Source organism: Tetranychus urticae, chromosome 1 (genome assembly GCF_039701765.1).
Source record: "Tetranychus urticae isolate SD_2017Ah chromosome 1, NJAU_TeUrti_SD_1.0, whole genome shotgun sequence".
Taxonomy (NCBI): Eukaryota; Metazoa; Arthropoda; class Arachnida; order Trombidiformes; family Tetranychidae; genus Tetranychus; species Tetranychus urticae.
In genome coordinates, this window is record NC_142958.1 from 6,369,570 (window position 1) to 6,386,150 (window position 16,581).

Consider the following 16,581-nt stretch of genomic DNA (forward strand, 5'->3'; position numbering starts at 1 on the left):
TTGCATAACTTTCAGCATTGTTGAAACAAATTTTTATACTTGTAGGACGTTATTATTTGGAACGGAATTATTTCTGTTATTCATAGAGTGGTAAATGAACATCCTGCAATAATAAAGTCAATAATGTACCATCTGCATATTTTCATGTTAACTTGGTTATCATTTTGATTATTGGAAACTTAGGTATTCAGTAAATATCTGAGTCATAGAAAAGAAAAGTCAATTTTTTGTTGTTATTTAAATTTAGGAAGTTTACAAGCGATCCAAGTTAGGGAAATTCATTATATTTACAATTTATCTTTCAATAAGTACAATGTAGAAAAGTTGTTGATAAAAGTTGAATTTTTGAATATTTAATAGCACAAAATTTAGATAACATCGATAAATTAACGACGGTAACGATATCTTTTGAAGTGGAACCAAAGTTGTAGAATATTGTTGCTGAATTGACGTCGAAAGCCACTTTTATATGAATAATTCCACTCTCTATTCACAATTTTAAATGCAATATCCTCATATGGTGGCCCTGCCTTGAACTTAATGATAGCAAAGTCTTTATTATCAGCACATGGAGTAACTGTATAAGTCGGTGTTTTACTCTTATCGATTAAATCAGGATAGAATATGTTAAATTTATATCCCTGAACAATTTTCGGAGGTGGATTGTCAATGTCATAATGTGTCTGGTTGTATTTGTTCCATTCGAATCCAGTGTGGACACGATTGAAATATCGAGGTTTCCTTGGGCGATATTTTTCCGACCATGAAGCAATACTTGGATCTTGAACTATATTTTCTTCGATTCTTAAAATGCCTTCATCAGATCCCATACCACGTCGAGCTTCCTTTTCGAATTGCAATTCAGCAGCAGTTGCCGTAGAAGTTTTATCTAGTTTACTTGGTTGCGATAATACCATTTGTCTATTAATATCGAGATTTCGTAGGTCCTCATCAGGGTTGATAATTAAAGATGAATCAACGTCCTTTTTGTTCAATAGAGTTGGTGAATAACCTCCTCTTTGATACTCTTCAATACATGCTTCGAGAGGATCAACATAGTCGTCTTCTTGATCATTTTCATCAGACATACTTTCTGGTTGACTTTGATTGTGTACTTCTTGTTTGCTCATCTTTCTTAAAATTTCTTTATGTCTATCTCGCAGACGAGCTCGAGCCATATGTGCTTTGACTTTAGCAAGTAAATTTTCCCAGTAACTAATGTCTATCACTTCATGGTGATTAGCCATCTTTTTCTCGATTGCTGCTTGTAATGCCACCAGTTGAGATGGAGTTTTATCAGTAAGTATTTTGTTTTGCTCTTTAGCAACTGATGGGTTGATACCATCGTCTTTTTGATTCTTTGAAGCTTGATAACATTTCAATTTCAAGAGTTCGTCCTGCACGATTATTTCCAAGTCTTTCCAGTATTCTAAGTTATCAGTAGAATCCAGCTGTTTGTAAACCCTTATGTCTTCCTGGAGATCTTCCATGTCGCTCAGTCTCAAACCATTCAAATAACGATATGGTTCAACCAAATGTTCTTGATATTCCGATTCGTTTCCACTTGCATTGATATATGCAACCAACCAATCAATGGGCTTAGCTCGTCCTTCTTTCATTCTAACTTCGGAACGAAGTTTGGCTTGTTTGAAAAGAAACTGTTCCTCACCATCAACCCAACTCCTAAATTTACCAGCTTCTTCATCTCGTCGACGAGCCTCCATCTCTTTAGTTCTTTCTTCTCGTTCTTTTTCCCGTTCTTGTCTTCTTTTCCTAATTTTCTCCAATTCATCGATATTTGACTGGCGTATTCTCTCAATATCTGCATGAATTTCGTCTATATTTTTAATACCTAAGGCTTCGTATTTTTTCCACCAAATAAAAGGCTTATCGAACTCAGGATCATTAAATGGATTATCTTCATTAGTATATCCAATCAATTTTAACTTTCGCTTTGTTTCTTTTGCTGCTTTTTTCGCCAATCGTCTCAATCTGTGAATTGATATAGATAGAAAAAGTCATGTTAGCATATTCGAATGGCTGTAACGCTTAAAGTATAAGCAAATGATAGCGGTTAGTAAATTAAAAATTAGAGTTTATGTTCTTACCTTTTTTCTTCTGGCGTTTCTAAAGCTTTAGTGATGTCTTCAGTTTTCATACCCAATGCAGACATATTGAGCGCTTTTAAGTAACTTATTCACAAATAATATAACACAACGAGATAAATTAACTGAATAAATGAAGTTTATTTGTTTTCATCGAAATGTTAAATGAAGAAAAATAACAGCTGATAAAAATGCATTGAAGTTGCCATGAATGAGTCGATAGATGGCGATCAACTTAAAAAATAACAATCATTTGAATGCATCATGAAAAAACCGCTCACGTTTTTGTAGTTTTTTTAAAGATAATTTTTTAATTAATATTTGTGATGTAAATTGTCGAATTATTAGATTGAAATAAGAATTAGTATTGGAGAACCATGTCCGCCCCGATTGCGGAGAGAAACCAAGATGCTACAATCTATGTTGGCGGTTTGGATGAAAAGATAACTGAAGCCATTCTATGGGAATTATTTGTTCAAGCTGGACCGGTTGTCAATGTTCATATGCCTAAAGATCGTGTTACCAATTCTCACCAAGGATATGGGTTTGTTGAATTTATATCAGAAGAAGATGCGGATTACGCTATCAAAATAATAAATATGATCAAATTGTATGGTAAACCTATACGAGTAAACAAAGCATCAGCTCATCAAAAGAATCTCGATGTTGGAGCCAATATATTCATTGGTAATTTGGATCCAGAAGTCGATGAAAAATTGTTATTCGATACTTTTTCTGCTTTTGGTGTTATACTACAAACTCCAAAAATAATGAGAGACCCTGAAACTGGAAATTCTAAAGGTTATGCATTCATCAATTTTGCCAGTTTTGAAGCATCAGATGCAGCAATTGAAGCTATGAATGGACAATATCTTTGTAATAGGCCAATAACTATAAGTTATGCTTTCAAAAAAGATGCCAAAGGAGAAAGACATGGATCAGCAGCTGAAAGATTGCTTGCTGCTAAAAATCCACTGAATCAATCTGACAGACCTCATCAATTGTTTGCTGATGCACCACCAACTGCTGCACCTCCAGTAGTAGTTGCACCAACTGCAGCTCCACCAATTGCTCCACCACCTATGTTTTACCCTCAAGAGGACATGGCAAATATACTGACAATGATGAATAGAAATCAACCACCGGCACCAACAGGTTGGAATCACGCAGCACCACCTCCACCGCCAATGTCAGGTCAACTTAATCCATTCGGTTTGATGGTACCACCTCCACCACCACCTCCTCCTCCACCGCCGCCACAAATTCCTGGTCAAATGAATTCATTTGGTTTAATGGTTCCACCTCCACCGCCGCCACCTCCACCTCCTCCGCCGCCGCCGCCACCACCACCACCGATGGCCCAACCACAACAACCTATAACAAATTTAACGACCCCGCCGCCACCACCGCCTCCCCCTCCTCCGCCTCCATCGACGTGAGGATGTATTAAAATTACTTTTCAAATAAATGATGCTTTTTTATTTCGTAAAAAGTGGTTTATTGATTTTATAATACTTTAATTTTCTATAAAACCATAATGGCACATTAGAAATCCTAAACACAAATATATTTTAAAATAGCGATTAGCAAAAGAATTGTGTAAAGCTACAATATTTAAAAAACTATCGTCAAAAAATATCGAAATAAAAATCGATTACAATTTCAATGTCGGTTAGACATTTTTCTTTCATAGTTATTAATATTATAATGATTGGACTGCAGATAAGCATGAGTTGGAGGGTGATGAGGATAAAAATGGTGAGATTTTTGTTGTTGATGATTTGGTTGATGATATGAATGACAAGATGTTCTCATGGTAAGATCAGATTCAGAAGACAATTTAGAATTGTTCTGACTTAAAGTAGCCACCGAATATGAGCCACCCACCGAAGAAGATGTAAGAGATGATAGTTTACTTTTGATAGTTCGAAGGATTTTCCGTTTACATGAGAAAGCGATAAAGATGAATAAACCTTGAAGAGTATTGAGAATAATAAAGATATACCAAAGAGTAAGAGATTCCAAGAAAGAGGCAGGAAAACCAACAAACCATGTTAGCCCCATGAGAAGCCAAAGTTTGAGATAAAGCTTGTAATTTGTTCGAGCTGTAGTTATTTGAGTAAAAGATGCAGTTCCTCGGGTAGTTGAGCCAATCATAAATGTTGACAATATAAACATAATCAAGTTTATAGACATTATCAAGGCAATAGGCGAACCAAAAAACAAGATCAATGCTGAACGACGTTGAAACCAACAATGACCAGATAACCCAAAACCGGGTTTAATAGTTTCTGGTATTATATCGGAAGGAAGAAAGTCAGCTAATAAAGCAGCACCGGTAAATAATCCTGATATTGTCCAAGCATACAAAGAATAAAGGAAAAATCTTCCTCGTTGTTTACCACTGGCTACTCGTAATTCAACTGTGGCCAATCGTAGGGTCCGACAAACATCCCATGCAATGACATTCATCCAAGCCATTGAAGCAAGGAAAAAGTACAATACTGTTGCTCCAGTTATACGACAAAGCAGTGTTGATTCGCGAATCGTCAACACTTGCATACAAATAAATGATGAATAAGCCAAGATAAGGGAAACTGATAGGCAAACGAGGTTTTGTCCTGAAAGGTTGCGAACATCAGAAACCAAAGTAAAAGCGATGATATGAAGAACTAAAGATCCAATAGAGATTCCTAATCCAATTAAAGTTACCAAGCCCATCTGCTGAGAAAATTTATTCAGTGAAACCTCATAGTCCAGAAAATCAGAGCAAATGTAAATTGAATCTTTAACCATTAGGTAGTTGGTAGAGTTGAATGTTTTGTTATAACGAGGAACGTAGATTATTGAAGATTCTGACTTTTCCTTTAGTTCTTGTTTTTCAATCTCCAAAAATTGTATCTCGTTCCGAGTCAAAATTATCATCGGACATTCCTGGAAATCATAATATTGTGCCGTTATGGACCTTACATTGTGCTTTGACTCTTCGGGAAACTGCAAAAATAAAAAATGTATTAGTATGATAAATTTTTTGTAGAATGTGTTTGAGTGAGAAAAATTATTATTGAAAAATCTACCAAATTATCTCATCAAAATGTACTTTTAAAAACCCTGAGCATATTTATGTCTAAAACTTCAGTCCTTTTCTGACCTCATCTTGAAGTATTGTTCAATAGTTATGCATTACTCAACCATTTTCAACAATTGAATTGCAACCAAATATTAAAACATCAAAAAGCCTAAGAAATTAAACATAAGAGATTCACGAAAACAAACAAAAATCACAAAAGAAAGTTAAAATAAACGATGACAACTGAAAAAAGGATAATCAATGATCTTGTAAGAGTAAAATTCAAGGTTTGAAGTGATTTCTGTGAAACTATCCAATAGCACATGCATGATATTTCTTGCTTTCAAGGTTTTCCACCTTTTCATAGAACAAACATTTCTGAATTTTCGTTTCAAGAGCTGTTTCAAAAAACTAATTGATAAATAAAACTAAAAATCAAAAACGAGAAATTCATGTATAAATTAAAAGGGACTTAATAATTAGTATGCTAACCAACTGTTTGATTGAATAAACAACAAACTAGTGCAAAATTATCAACATGAAAGCAACAAATTGTTTGAGAATTGATTCTTGAAACATTTTCAAACTTAAATTTCAGCAAAGAGTTTAATTATTTTCAACTTGTTTGGACTCACCAGAGAGTTTAATGATTTAGTTGAATTTTGATTAACTGGTTTGTTACCAAAAATTTTCGATTCAGGCTCATTTTCACGCAAGCATCGTCCATTAATCAACCGATAGTTTTTAAATCCACACACAAGTGATCGGCAAGATTGAAAAAATAAATCCCATTTTTGATCAGATTCTGGACAAGGGTTGGTTTTACCAACAGTCGAGTTACCCTTGGAACCTTCGTTCATATCAAGGAGTAAACTAAATGAAATAATTCCACTGTAAAATGTGGATCCTGGATGAGAGGCTCGACCAATGACACCATCGCCTCCACTATCGAGAGCTCGAGTCAAAATGGGTGAACATTTGAGTGATGTAGCGTTTACTCCATTACAGAGAGCACAAGCTGTATTACGATAGCCAACACGGTCAGTGAATCGAGACGCTTGATATGAGGCACATTCATTTGCCACAGTTTCATCACTCCATGAACTTGGACAAGATTCAATGAGACCAGGTTTACAAGAGCGAATTGAGGATTCCGCTGAAGTAGGAAAAACAGGACTAATAGAGCATTCCTTGATCACTTGAGAGCCATTGGGTGATGTATAGTTAACTACCCATTTATTGAGTTGAAAGTCAAATACAAGGTTTGACCGAATCTCATCTTCTGTCAATGTGTGCTCATTTTTATTCAAATTGGAACAGGCTAGGTTTGCATTCCAGAAAACTTTGTTTTTCGAATCAGAATGGCACATCGCACAGAAAATGTTGCGATAAGTCAATTGTTTACTGACATCTGTAACAGGTAAAGAAGCCATTGGGTCTGATTCCAGGCTGCCTCGTTCACATTTTTCTCGTAAATCAGAGTTTTGTAGTTTATCAGGACACTGAGTAATCATGTAAAATCCACCAAGAGATGGTATATCAACACAAGTAAATGAACGATTAAAAGGAGTAGCTGACCCTTCAAGCCATGGAGAGTCATTACAACAGTCACCGTAAACAGCACATTGTTGATCACAAGCACAGTTTCGTTCTCGTTCAGAGTCAACTTTACGTCCTCTCAACGCAGTCAAACATTTGTCCAGATTGGAACACTTAGGTCCAGTAAATGGTTGAGTAAAATTATCAAGTGAAGTGAGTTCCAATGAGTTCCAAATGGTCGAAGGACTCGACGATGAGTCTGTTGGAACTATCGGCGTTTCCCATGAACCACTGTCCTCTAGGCTGGTGGAGCCAATCACAAGGAAAGATAGTAAAAAGATGGAACAAAATGAAATCCTTTCAATCATCATTTTATGACCAATCATCATTCTTGATATCATCTTGATTCACAAAAATGATCACCACCATGACTCCTGCTAACCAGAATGTTATTGATAATTTTAGATAATATTGATTGTCGATTGTTTCCTCTTGATTGTTGACTATTACTATTGTTAGATTTTGGCACTATCGTTTGTTTCCTTTTTTTCTTATTGTCACATTATTTTAATAGCTTTTGTCGTTAACCATATATCAGCGTTTTGAAGGGCGAATAACCTGTTGAAGATGAGAAAAAGGTAAAAAGAAAAGATGATCAATAAGAGCGCACATATTTACCAGAAAAAAAGTAAGTTAACATCATTAAAGAGGTATGTGTAGGTGAAATGGTTAAAACAAACCGGATTGACAATTCACTAAATTGTCAAGGACCATTAAATTCAATTATTCACCTTTTGGAGTGATCATGATCATTAACCGGTAAGCATTTTGTTACACATCAATGTAACTCTAATTATGTAAAATTAAACTTTGATTTACTTAAAATGGGAAATTTGAAAGCAAAAAAACATCTCTTATCAAATAGGCCAAATCAAATGAAGTTACAAGTAACAATTAGCAATTTAAGATGAAAATGATGTTCAAACTAATGTTTAGCCGTATTGAAGTAAATGGCGATTAAGATGGGAATTTTTGGGGCTTGATCGATGGTAATGTATGAGGTCAATGGTGAGTGCAAATGGAAAGTTAAAGGTCAAACAGGGAAAGATGAAAATACTAAAATTTCAATTACTTTACAATTATACTCGCTTTTGCTTTACAAGTTATACAATTGTTCAGTTTGAGAGATCAAGAAAAAAGTGTAAACCTTTTTTTTGTCAACCAAAGTAAAAGATAAAAAATTGGGTTTTACCAAAATTTAGATTTAAATTTTCATTAATTAATTTGTTTCCCAACAGCAAATTGTCTTTTGGTCAATAGTTGAATCGAAATAGAAACAGAAACAATTAGAGCGGTAAACGTTAAAACCGAAGCTAAATCAACTAATCAACCAATTAGCAATGAAAAATCAATTCAATCAACACTATCGGTATTATTAGTAATGTTGGGATAAAATTCAAAAGCCCATGACACTCGTTTTGGTTGGTAAAAAATTTCATCAGATAATCATTTGAAAAGTTAGTGAAAAAAAGGCTTTTCAAATGAGAAAGTTGAACATTTAGTTAACTCATTTTACAATTTAACTCAAATTGTTGATGTCAATGATGCTGATAGATATTTTGCTATTGTATCGATAAGTGTTTGTGATTTTGGTGGATTCACAACAGCATAAGTTGTCACTATTTTCCCAATCAGAGTGGAACTCTCTTTTTCATCTTTACATCTCATACATCATTGAAATCATCTTCATCTTTCAACTCCCCCTTTACGTCTATTATACGGTAAATGTGACCTAAATATATACCTTTACCAGCATCGTCTTCTTGAAGAAAGTAAATTGAGGTCAGAAAGCGAAGTTAAGCCTAAGGCTGTTTTAAATAAACTTGTCGGCCATACACAATTTACAGACATTTAAGTATCGAGAGTAGCAAAAAATTCAGGAGGAGGGACAAGGGGTGGATAAGGAGTTAGGTAAGAACAGGTTTTTAGGGATTTCCAGAAAAAGAAAATGAAATAAGAGTAAGAATAAGAATACAAAATAGAAGTGGTTTTCAGGAGAAGAATTGTGTGTTCACAAGAATTTATTTTTACGAAATTCCGTGGTGATCGTTTCATCATTATTTATTTTCCATCTATTCTTCTTCTTCTTTTTTTCATCTGCTTTTTGAAAATTCTTGACAAACTACTTCAACACCCTGAGTGATCTAACTCCCTGAAATCTCCTGCATTTCCATGGCTATTTACTGATGACAGACCATTAAGAAGTTTACTTTCTGACCTGAATTCACTTTCTTTTTGCACCCAAAGATTTGAATGCCTGAAGATAAAATCATGCCCTTAACTGCAAGACATGAAATTATGTTTCTAGTTTTAAATAATTGAAGGAGTTTTTTATTTGCTCAGAGACTGGGTTGAGTTTTCAATCCTTTTAAGGTGAATGGTTAATCAATCATTTTTAGTTATATTGTTGAGCTGAAGATCAAACAGACTTCCATGTGTCTTTCTTTCGATTTGAGTAGCAATAATTTGAATTGATTAACTCTTGACCGGAAAAGAAAAACGGATTTCAGTTTACACATCATATTGCTCTAATGCATTGCACAAATGAGAAAAATTGTCAGTATGAGTGACAGAGGTTGCAACTTTTCTTGATACAAAACTTGTAAAACCAAACTAAAAAGGAAATATAACAAGCTTTTTCTAATCAGTAAATTGACTTGAGATATTTCGACAAGTTGATTTTGTTTTAGCAATAAATAATGGTCTGAAACATGGTATCAAGAAACTGTCAACTGAATGAAGCAAGGTTATTACAAGCATTTTGGAAGATCTCTTTGTGTCCAAGTATTTCAAGGCAGCAACTGGAATTTAAGCTTCACAAGAGGTAACTTTGTTTTATAAATGGACGGAAATATGTGTGGGTTAAGACGATATGAGATGACTCGAGTTAATTTGATAATCTAATGTGGAACGGATAACTTACATGTTAAAGAAATAGCTTTTAAATATTGTACGAGATTTGCAAAATAATTTACGCGAATCCGCTAAAAAATAATAATAAAGGAGACACTTGCCTGCAAAAATGGATGATGGTGAAGATGGTGGCGAAAAGTATTTATAGTATCCAATAGATGATCGAAATCACAATCGTAAACACATGAATAACAGACTACAGAAAAGTTAAATGGCGAATAAATATAATGCAGACAATCAAAACAATTTTCAATTCAATTTTATTACAAAAGTAAGATTTTCTTGAAAATGAAAGTTTCAAACATAAACTTTGCTTCTGGAATTTGGCTCCTTCTGGCGTAGCGGTAAACGAACTAAGGAACCGATATACCATCTGTTGATAGGTAAATCAACTAATCATAAAATTTCACCGTGATTCCATTGTAATAGGCTGCTTCCGTTAAATTAGATTAAATTTTCTTAGCTGCATGATAATTATTACATAGGTAGTACATGATTGTTCGTGATTCATCGACATAATTTTTGTTCATGTAAATTTTTACGATTGTAAAAGCAAACGAATAAAAAAATTAAGTATTAAAAGTTAAAATAAATTTAAATTCAGTGTAAATCAGTCTCTTTCCATCCTTGCCCTGATTGCTTGATAGTTTTCTAACTCTTCCTTCTTCACAGACGGAGTAAAGTATTTCAACGCAGTATCAAAATCGTCTTGAGTAATATCAATTTGGGCAGTTCTTTCATCTTTTTCGCCATTTTCGATCTCCTTGACTACTCTTTGCAGGGCAGTCATCATAGCAGATGAGCAAATGGAGTAAAAATCTGCTCCGGTTAAATACTGTGGTAATCTTTCTTCAATAGTAGTTAACTCAAGTCCATGAGCTAAATTGAATCTGTGCGTTAAAGCTGATAGTACACTGATTCTTTCCTCTAAAGAGCAAGGTGGTCCAACATAAACCCAACGCTCAAATCGACCAGGACGAAGCAATCCAGAATCCAATAGATCAGGTCTATTAGTAGCTCCAAAGACAAATATATTGGGATAATTCGCAATAATATCCATCTCACAAGCTAATTGAGATACAATCCTATCCATAACACCACCTGAATCACCAAATTTGCCTCTTTTAGGAGCTAATGAATCAAGCTCGTCAAAAAATACAATACTCGGTCGAGCCTTGATTGCTCTTTGAAAGATATTTCTTATATTTTCTTCACTTTGTCCAACATAAGCACTGATTAGTTCAGGCCCTTTAACACTGAGGAAGTTGTATGAAAATTGGGAGGCAACTGCTTTAGCTAGCAAGGTTTTACCGGTTCCTGGAGGACCATAAAGAAGGAAACCGCAACGTCGAAGGCCTCTTTGTTGAAGTTGAGGATAATCAGTTGGTCGTTGAATGCAATCGATAACTTCTTTTTTGGCTTCTTCAAGTCCACCGATATCAGACCAGGATACATTTGGAATTGTTGGAGCTCCCAGAGAGCGTGCATATTTCCTACTGTGCTCTTTGATCACAGCTGGACAAATTTCTTTCATTTTGACTTCATCTAAATTATTTAGCTTGATGCAAACAGTCATAAGATCACCATACAAGAAGCCATTTGTTTGAGCAGCCATTGTATCAATTATCTCTCGCCTTGTTACATCATCTAAACGATCATTGTCTTTAAGAAAAATCTGAATAATATCTCTCCTTTCAGTCTCCTTTAAAGTTTCAATGGATAAATGATTATTGACAGTAAAAAGGAAACCAAATTTGTTTAAAGTATCATTAACCGGTTTTGACGTTGAGGCAATCAAGATTATTCCATGTTCACCATTTGGTCGATCGCGTTGACATGAAACAAGAAAATTTTTCATCACATCTTCCACTCGAACGTCTTCTTTGTCCAGGCAAAGTAGATCAATTGATCTCAGGAAGACAATGCAAGGAGCATAGCTTTTAATTTTCGATAATTGAGTTTCAAATGCTTTAGCTGTAGCAACAGAGGTATCCGCAAGAAGATCATAACACTCAAGAACGAAAAGATTGAGATTCAAACGTGAAGCTACTTTGCGGGTAGTTAATAGTTTACCACAACCAGTGGGTCCAGAAACGAGAATTGCTCCAATCCGTCTTTTAAGTTGATATAAGTAGGGATGAACAAGCTTCGTTAATTTATCACAATATCGTTCCGGAATTGGTAGATTAGGTTTGTCTGAGAAGTATAAATTTGCAGCATAAGGTATGGGAGAGTGTACTATACCAAAAATGTAAATTTGAGTTTTTTGTGGTCTAGTTTTGACGCAATGTTTTGCGGTTCCGTCAATTTTTTGAACAGAAAAATAAATGACCGGCCAATGAATCGAAACAGGATCATCATAGAGTCGGTAAAAATCAGGATTATCAAGACTAGAAATAGCTAATATGTCATTCTGTTTGAGTATCCGTTGTTTACTGAAGTAATCGTGAACTAAATTTTCATACAAATGAAAAAGATCACTCAAATGAGGATAATCAGGACTGGTCACTAACGACAGATTAATTTCATTGGCTACTTCTATGTCCGCAACAGGAAAAATCTGGAAAATGAAAATTTCACAAGAATTAGCTTTGAAAGGAAAGAATTAAAATCGCCTAAGAAAACTTACAGTTAACTGAGTAGAAGCACTCATTGAGACAGAATCAACATGTTTATCACGTCCAATGAGGTTGAAATAAAGAATTGGCGATATATACGCACAGTCATCATCTAAATCGTTTTCAACTGAAACAACAGTTGCTAAATGAACAACGTTATCAACTAGTTTTAGGTTAACCCAATCATTTGTGTGAAGATGAAATTTTTCCAGACTGGCAAGAGAGAAAAAGACACAACCATTGTCACTGTCACAATCACCGGAGTAAACAATTTGCTTCTCAAGGACTTTAAATATACATGTAATTTCATTAGAAAACATAATTAATAATAAATAATAGAATAAAACTTTATTTAAATTTATTAACAAAACAGAAAAACTTTACCAAGTTATAAAACAAAACTCATGTCTGCCATCACCTGGCAATTTGTTTATTCTAGTTACCAAGACAGCCGCTAAAAGGCAGTTGAACTGACGCAGTTCATTTTCAAATTTAGTGTTACCTTAATCCCTCGATTTTCATGTAAAAACTGACAAACAGCTTTTTAAATTGATGATTTTTAATTTTTCATCATTAATTGATCCTTAAGCACCACTTTTACATCAATTAGCGATTGTATGACGAGTAAATTTTGACTGGTTGTGTTGAAATAATCACCAAGTCGAGGGTCTACATAAAACTCAATGAAAATTGAATTCAACTACAATTGGATTATAATCAACTATTTTATATATTGCTTTACTAACATTTAAATACTGTGTTTAATTTTTATGTTTTATTTTTACTACTTTGAGTGTTAGTCAAGCTTTGTATGACAACTAGACTCTAGTTACTAGAGGGTCCATAACCAAGTCAATCTGTCATATTTATGGCTTATTTCTGATGAGCTCTATTTGGAGATAAACCCTTTTTAATCGAACTTTACTTAAAGAATTATATTCAGATCTTTTTCATATTGGATTATCAACTAAACTGTTGTCCTCCTCTTTTCATTTTTTGGCTCAGAATCCAGTCTATAAGCAAAGCAAACCAAATCTTTATTAAAGATCTCAATTTTGATCTTCCTCAAATATCAAAACTTCACTTTAAAAATCTGTATGGTTGAGCATCCACGTAACCAACACTGGCTCATATCACAGTAATTTGAGTATTAGAATCATGATCATCTTTATTAGATAACAGTTTTCAACTAAAAAAGTAAGATTATTGATTTTGAGTGTTAAATAAACTTGATTGGGAATTCAAAATTACCAAATAATTAGAGATACAGAATTAAATAATATTGCTCAACTGAACACAAATTAGTAAGGATTGGTGATATTTGATAAAATTGAATGTAAACTTGACTTTCAATCATCAGAAGTCTTATAAAGATAAATTATTAAAACTGATCAAGGTGGATTTGATATAGATAAATGAGACTTGTATTCTTAGATTGCTATTTTATTACAATATTTAGTTAATTTTATAACCATTAATCATGTGGACTATTCACATTTGCAAGCGAAAAAGATTGAGCTATGGAGTGATTGAGATGGTGATGAAGACAAAAATCTGAAAATTTGAATACTGGGTTGATTAAAAGGTAATTTAAATTTGTAGCCATTTGACTGACATTTCTATTAATATGATTATTTGACAATCAGTCTTAACGGCCACCTAAAATTACTGGGTGCTTTTTTTTCAAAAGACAGATAATTGTTATGCTAAATTGTCATTATAATCACTCAATACCTTAACCGAACAATACTTGACCCAAAGAGTAGAGGAGCTTTTCTTTACTCTTTGACTTAACCTAACAAAAATGAATGAGTTTTGGTAAATTCACTTTGTTTGACGCTTAATTGAGTTTAAAGCCATATTTATCAGCTTAAGCTAATATCGACTACAAAAAATTGATACCTTTTGTGATGAAAAAACTCAGGGATAAACAGAGAATCGCAGAATAAGCAGCTTTTTTCACAATACCATTGGTTTACCTTTCATCTGTTTAACTCCTCCTTATTATTATTAACAGGGATGAAAAGCATCTACAGATAATCATCCAGCATTTAGACATCCCTAGATGTTAATAATAATAGGGAGGAGTTAGGAGAGATGAAAAATGAACCAATAGTTTTGACAAAAATGTAGATGTAAATGTTGCTAGAAGAATTATCACAAATCTTGATAGTTAACTGAGCTTTCCATCACGAAAGGTACCAGTTTTTGGTGACAGTTTTTTTCAGTTGAACATCTCTACAAGTCCAGAAACAGGTTTACCAATATTATTCAACATGGAGGGTCAACTTGGTGATAGTTTGTGTTCCAATGGAAGTAGTCCTTCATCAATTGATCAAAGTGAATTAAACAATAATAATACTGTTAACAACAATGTAAATCCTAACTCTAACTCTAATGATGATAATACTAATACTGATAATGATAACAAGAAATCATTACGATTATCATTTAGTATAAGTCGTCTCCTATCTAAATCATCATCAACATCATCTTCTCATTGTGGTGAAACCTTTGGTAAAGGTTTTGACAAATCAATTAATAATACTGTTAATAATCATGATAACAAAGATAATCTAATGGCAACCAATTTTTACCACAATTACATCACCTATGCTTTAAACGATTCAATGTTGAGATTTTGTGATGCTCATCCTCATCATTCCCATCACCATCATCCAAGTCTTTTCCATCCTCATATTCATCCATTGACAAATGTAAATACTTCAAAACAAATTACAAATCATCAGAGGTCTTATTCAACAGCAACACCATCATCTGTAAGGCTAAGTGCAAGATCCCCGAGCTTTTTCAGCTCAATGACTTTAACAAATGGACAGAAAAGGAAACGGCGACATCGGACAATATTCACGGAAGAACAGCTAGAGCAATTGGAACATGCATTTGAACGAACTCACTATCCTGATGTAATTTTGCGAGAAGAGTTGGCAACCCAGGTTGACCTGAAAGAAGAAAGAGTTGAGGTAAGCATTAGCATAATTGACAAATTATAAAAACATGACAGAAATTCAGCAGCCTTGAAGGTTGAAGTGTTTCATATATTGATAGAATGTCCAAAAAGATATCAAATTAAATCTAAAAGCTTTCAAGGCTTTTACTTACCTTAGTTGAATCGTATGAAAGGTGTCTTTAGGATAAAGAAGAAGAGTTACATTCGCAATGTCAGACGAAAGAAAACACAGAATGAAAAGCGAATTGAAACTGATGAAACAAAAGTAAAATTTGAATGGCAACAAAAGCTCATTATTGATTACTGTTTAATTACTTGTATCATATCCAGGTTTGGTTTAAAAACAGGAGAGCAAAGTGGCGTAAACAACAAAAAGAGGAACAAGATAAACGTCGAATGTTGAAGCAGAATTTGTTTTGAGGCCAAATTTAAACAACAAAACTGGCAAAAGCGCATTTTGGACAAACTCTAAGACTTTAAAACAGTACAAAGAGTTGAACAAAAGATGGCTAAAACGCGAATTGTATCTTAATTTCTCAGCCAATCAAAATTTGTGTTTCAACTATTAATTATCATCTTACCAATAATCATACACATGCTAAATGTCACACTAATCAATTAGATTGAATGGAGAGTAATTGGAGCCAATTTTCAACTGAAATTTGGATGCTGATAATTAGCAATAATCTCAAAAATCTGAAACATTTAAGGCTTTAATTACAGAGTCTATTGTGGTACCACAAATTGGATTATTTATCAGCAATGTGAGTGGCTCTAAATGTTTTTGGATTGAGTTGATCTTTTTATTTTATCGTCTGGTATTATCTTATTCTTTGTCGTTGATGAATTTGAAACAAAAATCTGTTGTAAAATAAACTCATCTCCAAATTACCAATTAATATAAATGATCAACCAAATGATTGATATAAAATATATAATATAAAATTTCAAGATTGTTGACTCAATAATTCATATAAAGATGAACATAATATTTAATAGAAAAAAAATGGAAATGTATTAACTTGTATGTATTTTGATGAATTCAATCACTATTTAACAATTACAAGTCACGTTTCGTCACTTTCATCTCTTTTTAATTAAAACTTAAAACATATTAACCTGAAGGTTGTAAACTTAATCATAATTCAAGTCATTTTTATCAATCTTCAAAAAGACAAGATTCAACAATTGAATCTGCCGCTTCTCAATTTTTTACCGGTTAGGCTTAAACATTGTTCGGATGCAGCATTACTCCACTTGAAAATCTCATTACTTCAAGTGGTCTAATTGAAAGAGAAGATTGTA

At 33.6% G+C, this 16,581-nt stretch overlaps 5 protein-coding genes across 5 annotated transcripts; 2 read left to right on the top strand and 3 right to left on the bottom strand.

The window, feature by feature from the left end:
• Nucleotides 1-212: 212 nt before the first annotated feature.
• On the bottom strand, nucleotides 213-2,262 carry cactin (cactin, spliceosome C complex subunit). The gene is made up of 2 exons (XM_015934933.3): nucleotides 2,109-2,262; nucleotides 213-1,992 (listed from the first exon to the last, which is right to left on the bottom strand). The coding sequence occupies exons 1-2, from the start codon at nucleotides 2,171-2,173 to the stop codon at nucleotides 387-389; spliced, it is 1,671 nt and encodes a 556-aa protein (XP_015790419.2). The 5' UTR covers nucleotides 2,174-2,262; the 3' UTR covers nucleotides 213-386.
• An 82-nt stretch (nucleotides 2,263-2,344) lies between these two features.
• Nucleotides 2,345-3,597, top strand: LOC107367248 (splicing factor 3B subunit 4). The gene has a single exon (XM_015934935.3). The coding sequence runs from the start codon at nucleotides 2,483-2,485 to the stop codon at nucleotides 3,542-3,544; it is 1,062 nt and encodes a 353-aa protein (XP_015790421.1). The 5' UTR covers nucleotides 2,345-2,482; the 3' UTR covers nucleotides 3,545-3,597.
• On the bottom strand, nucleotides 2,388-7,901 carry LOC107367245 (uncharacterized). Its single transcript, XM_089266234.1, has 3 exons — nucleotides 7,506-7,901; nucleotides 5,811-7,332; nucleotides 2,388-5,099 (listed from the first exon to the last, which is right to left on the bottom strand). Exons 2-3 carry the CDS (start codon nucleotides 7,113-7,115, stop codon nucleotides 3,768-3,770), a joined length of 2,637 nt encoding a protein of 878 aa, XP_089122360.1. The 5' UTR covers nucleotides 7,116-7,332; nucleotides 7,506-7,901; the 3' UTR covers nucleotides 2,388-3,767.
• Nucleotides 7,902-9,929: 2,028 nt separating this feature from the next.
• LOC107367246 (peroxisomal ATPase PEX6) lies at nucleotides 9,930-13,453 on the bottom strand. Its single transcript, XM_015934932.3, has 2 exons — nucleotides 12,317-13,453; nucleotides 9,930-12,247 (listed from the first exon to the last, which is right to left on the bottom strand). The coding sequence occupies exons 1-2, from the start codon at nucleotides 12,623-12,625 to the stop codon at nucleotides 10,298-10,300; spliced, it is 2,259 nt and encodes a 752-aa protein (XP_015790418.2). The 5' UTR covers nucleotides 12,626-13,453; the 3' UTR covers nucleotides 9,930-10,297.
• Nucleotides 13,454-14,581: 1,128 nt separating this feature from the next.
• Nucleotides 14,582-16,394, top strand: LOC107367249 (uncharacterized). Its single transcript, XM_015934936.3, has 2 exons — nucleotides 14,582-15,289; nucleotides 15,607-16,394. The coding sequence occupies exons 1-2, from the start codon at nucleotides 14,582-14,584 to the stop codon at nucleotides 15,694-15,696; spliced, it is 798 nt and encodes a 265-aa protein (XP_015790422.1). The 3' UTR covers nucleotides 15,697-16,394.
• Nucleotides 16,395-16,581: the final 187 nt, after the last annotated feature.

Bases quoted from the DNA above. Each gene is read 5' to 3' on its own strand.
- cactin (XM_015934933.3), bottom strand. From the start codon at position 2,173: ATGTCTGCATTGGGTATGAAAACTGAAGACATCACTAAAGCTTTAGAA. The intron at 1,993-2,108 runs GTAAGAACATAA...ATCAATTCACAG, and splicing joins GAAACGCCAGAAGAAAAAAG to ATTGAGACGATTGGCGAAAA.
- LOC107367248 (XM_015934935.3), top strand. From the start codon at position 2,483: ATGTCCGCCCCGATTGCGGAGAGAAACCAAGATGCTACAATCTATGTT.
- LOC107367245 (XM_089266234.1), bottom strand. From the start codon at position 7,115: ATGATATCAAGAATGATGATTGGTCATAAAATGATGATTGAAAGGATT. The intron at 5,100-5,810 runs GTGAGTCCAAAC...TTATTTTTGCAG, and splicing joins CTAAATCATTAAACTCTCTG to TTTCCCGAAGAGTCAAAGCA.
- LOC107367246 (XM_015934932.3), bottom strand. From the start codon at position 12,625: ATGTTTTCTAATGAAATTACATGTATATTTAAAGTCCTTGAGAAGCAA. The intron at 12,248-12,316 runs GTAAGTTTTCTT...TTCATTTTCCAG, and splicing joins GTGCTTCTACTCAGTTAACT to ATTTTTCCTGTTGCGGACAT.
- LOC107367249 (XM_015934936.3), top strand. From the start codon at position 14,582: ATGGAGGGTCAACTTGGTGATAGTTTGTGTTCCAATGGAAGTAGTCCT. The intron at 15,290-15,606 runs GTAAGCATTAGC...TATCATATCCAG, and splicing joins TGAAAGAAGAAAGAGTTGAG to GTTTGGTTTAAAAACAGGAG.